Here is a 3,654-nt window from a genome sequence, read left to right as displayed (position 1 = left end):
TCCAAGAGGAGGGGGTCCGTTGGAGGCGGGAAAAGGGATCATCAATGGGGGTGAGGAATCCTTCCCATGGAAGAACGCTGTGAGGCGGAGGCGACGGAAGAAGAGCTCCAACTCGCGGCGGGCGCGGAACTCATCGAGGTATGGATGGAGGGGGACAAAGATAAGGTCTCTGCTGAGGACAGACCGTCCAGTATCGGTGGGGGAGATCGGGGGAGGGGGGGGATGGTGGGGGGTGGGTGCTAGCACTAGGACACAGCGCAGTCAAACCCAGGGGAGTTGGAGTCTGCAGCGTGGAAGCTTCAGGCGGTGCAGAGTCCCGGATTCAGGTGAGGCGACAGCTGCTGCAGGGCGGTGGAGTGTCGAGTGTCAGCGGGCAAAGAGTAGGAGGTTGCGGTGGGCAGATGGTCGGTGGGGCGGCGAGGCTCGACGGGTCCGGTGAGGCAGCGAGGTGTGTAGGCCCCCCTAGATCTCAAGACCCTACGCTTAAGATTGTCTAGCTTATACGTAAATCCGGCCCTGATTGGAGAGTAGCTAACGTTATCCCACGTTTTAAGAAAGGAAGGAGAGAGAAAACAGGGAAGTATAGACCAGTTAGCCTGACTTCGGTGGTGTCGAAGATGCTGGAGTCAATTATGAAATAGCGTCACATTTAGATAACAGTAACATGGTGGATTTAGGAAGGGGAAATCATGCTTGATTAATCTTTTGGATTTTTTTGAGGATGTAACTAGGGAAATGGACAAGGGAGAGCCAGTGGATGTAGTGTACTTGGACTTTCAAAAAGCCTTTGATAAGATCCCACATAGGAGACTAGTGGGCAAAATAAGAGCATTTCCAGCAACATGTATTATCTGAATTGTATCAGGTTAGGAAAATGGGAAGTACAACGAGACCTGGGTGTCCTTGTACATCAGTCACAGAAAGTAAGCATGCAGGTGCAGCAGGCAGTGAAGAAAGCTAATTGGTCTTCATAGCGAGAGCAGTTGAGTTTAGGAGCAAGGAGGTCCGACTGCAGTTGTACTGGTGAGACCACACCTGGAGTATTGTGTGCAGTTTTGGTATCATAATTTGAGGAAGGACATTCTTGCTATTGAGGGAGTGCAGGATAGGTTCACAAGGTTAATTCCCGGGATGGCGGGACTTACATATGATGAAAGAATGGGTCGACTGGACTTGTATTCACTGGAATTTAGGATGAGAGGGTATCTTATTGAAACATATAAAATTATTAAGGGATTGGACAGGCTAGATGCAGGAAACATGTTCCGGATGTTGGGTGAGTCCGGAACCAGGGTCCACAGTTTAAGAATAAGCGCTGGGCCATTTAGGACTGAGACGCTGGGCCATTTAGGACTGAGATGGTTTTCGCCCAGAGAGTTGTGAATCTGTGGAATTTGTCTGCCGCAGAAGGCAGTGGAGGCCAATTCACTGGATGTTTTCAAGAGAGAGGTAGATTTAGCTCTTAGGGCTAATGGGAAATAGGAATTTGGAGGAAATCTGCTGGAGGAGGGAGTTGAGCTTGGGACTATCCGAATGTTTAAGAAACAGTTAAACAGGTACATGTATAAGACAAGTTTGGAGGGATATGGGCCAAATGCAGGCAGGTGGGACTAGTGTAGCTGGGACATGTTGGTCGGTGTGGTAAAGTTGGGCCTGTTTCCACACTGTATCACTGTGAATCTAACACAAACTCGGCGGGGCAGGTAGGATCTCTGGAGCACATGGATAGGTGACGTTTCACAAAGTGCTGGAGTAACTCAGCGGGTCAGGCAGCATCTGTGCAGAACATGGATAGGTGACGTTTCACATCGTGCTGGAGTAACTCAGCGGGTCAGGCCGCATCTGTGAAGAACGTGGATAGGTGAAACTTCGGGTCGGGACCCTTCTTCAGACTGACACTATGTTAACAGATGAGGGTGTGGTCGGCAGATGAGTGGAGTATTTGGCGTATTGCATACAGTTCTGGTCACACCATACTGTGGGTACGCCGGTGCTGCCACAGGCTGGACATGCGGGTGAAACCCTTGCCACACTCAGTACACAGAAAGGATCTCTCACTGGTGTGTATCCGCTGGTGCTCCCGCAGCCTCTGTGCGTTATTGATATGCTTGCCGCAGTGGCAGCAGCCGCTCGCCGGTGTGGGCCAGCATGTTGGAGCGCCCTCCCCCCTCCTCATCCTCCCCACCACCCCACACCCCTCGACCCCCACTTCCGCCTTCACCCCCTTCCCTCCCCTTTCAAGCACACATTAGTAATGTCCTGTTTGCCAGCTTGTTGACCCACTGTGTTCCCATCATGCAGGGTTTATGATCCGTTACTGTGGACGGAGAGACGGGAACGTGAGCGGTCATTGAGGGCGGGTAGGGTTCCGGTGAGCCCCTATCCCCCCCCCCCCCCCCCCCCCCCCCCCCCCCATCTGTTCGGCGTGCGGGCTGAGCTTCGAGGGGCTGAGCTTCGATGGAGGACCACATGACATGGCACAACGAGGAGAAGCGTTACGAGTGCAACGTGTGTGGCAATGCCTGGCTGTGCCCGAGCCAGCTTGAGATCCACCGGAGGGTGCACACGGTTGACGAGCCCTATGACTGCTCCACTTGTGGCAAGAGCTTCACCCAGTTGTCAGGTACACAGCAGTGAGCGGCCCTTTACCTGTTCCAACTGTGGCAAAGGCTTCAAGTCATCCAAGCAACTGAAGGTTCACAGGTGCGTGCACACCGGGGATCGGCTCTACACCTGCAGCGACTGCGGCAAGGGCTTCGCCCAGTCCTGCAACATTGTGGAGCATCAACGCACACATGCCAGCGAGCGGCCCTGCACCTGCTCCGACTGCGGCAAAGGCTTCAATACGTCCAGGATCCTGAAGGTGCACAGACGCCTGCACACCGGGGATCGGCCCTTCACCTGCAGCGACTGCGGCAAGGGCTTCACCCGGTCCGCCAAGCTGCTGGAGCACAAACGCACCCTCACCGGCGAGCATCCCTACACCTGCGCCCAGTGCGGCAAGGGCTCACCTGCTCCAGCAGGCTCCTGTCCCACCAGCTGGTGCACACCGGCGATGGTTCCTTCGGCTGCTCCGACAGCGGCAAGGACTTCAAGAGGGCACAGGACCTGAAGATCTACCGGCAACTGCACACGGGCGAGTGGCTCTTCAGCTGCTCCACCTGCGGCAAAAGCTTTGCCTGATCGTCGGGGCTATGGTGGCACCGGCAGGTGCATAGCAGTGAGAAGGAGAAGGTTAAATCTGAAGTGTCAGTGATGCAGTTGAACAAAGGGGACTATGAAGGCATGAGAGAGGAACTGGCCAAGGTAGACTGGAAAGGGATACTGGCAGGAATGTCGGTGGAACAGCAATGGCAGGAATTTCTGGGCATACTCCGGAAGATGTAGAATGATTTCATTCCAAAAAGGAAGAAAGATTCTAATGGGAGTAGGAGGCAACCGTGGCTGACAAGAGAAGTTAGGGATAGAATAAAACTAAACGAAAAGATGTAAAACACAGCAAAAGGTAGCCGGAAGACAGAGGATTGGGAAACTTTCATAGGACAACAGAAGGAAACAAAACGGGCAATACGGGTTGAAAAGATGAAGTACGAAGGAATATAAAGGACAGTAAAAGCTTATTTTGATATGTTAAGGGAAAAAGAGTAGCAAAAT

At 53.1% G+C, this 3,654-nt stretch overlaps 1 protein-coding gene across 1 annotated transcript; it reads left to right on the top strand.

Moving 5' to 3' along the window:
* Nucleotides 1-2,457: 2,457 nt before the first annotated feature.
* On the top strand, nt 2,458-3,183 carry LOC116968191 (zinc finger protein 239-like). Its single transcript, XM_033014834.1, has 3 exons — nt 2,458-2,623; nt 2,670-2,863; nt 3,040-3,183. Exons 1-3 carry the CDS (start codon nt 2,458-2,460, stop codon nt 3,181-3,183), a joined length of 504 nt encoding a protein of 167 aa, XP_032870725.1.
* Nucleotides 3,184-3,654: the final 471 nt, after the last annotated feature.

Source organism: Amblyraja radiata, chromosome X (assembly GCF_010909765.2).
Source record: "Amblyraja radiata isolate CabotCenter1 chromosome X, sAmbRad1.1.pri, whole genome shotgun sequence".
NCBI lineage: Eukaryota > Metazoa > Chordata > Chondrichthyes > Rajiformes > Rajidae > Amblyraja > Amblyraja radiata.
The sequence above is the reverse complement of the archived record's forward strand: the minus strand, read 5'-3'. Positions and strand labels throughout refer to the sequence as shown.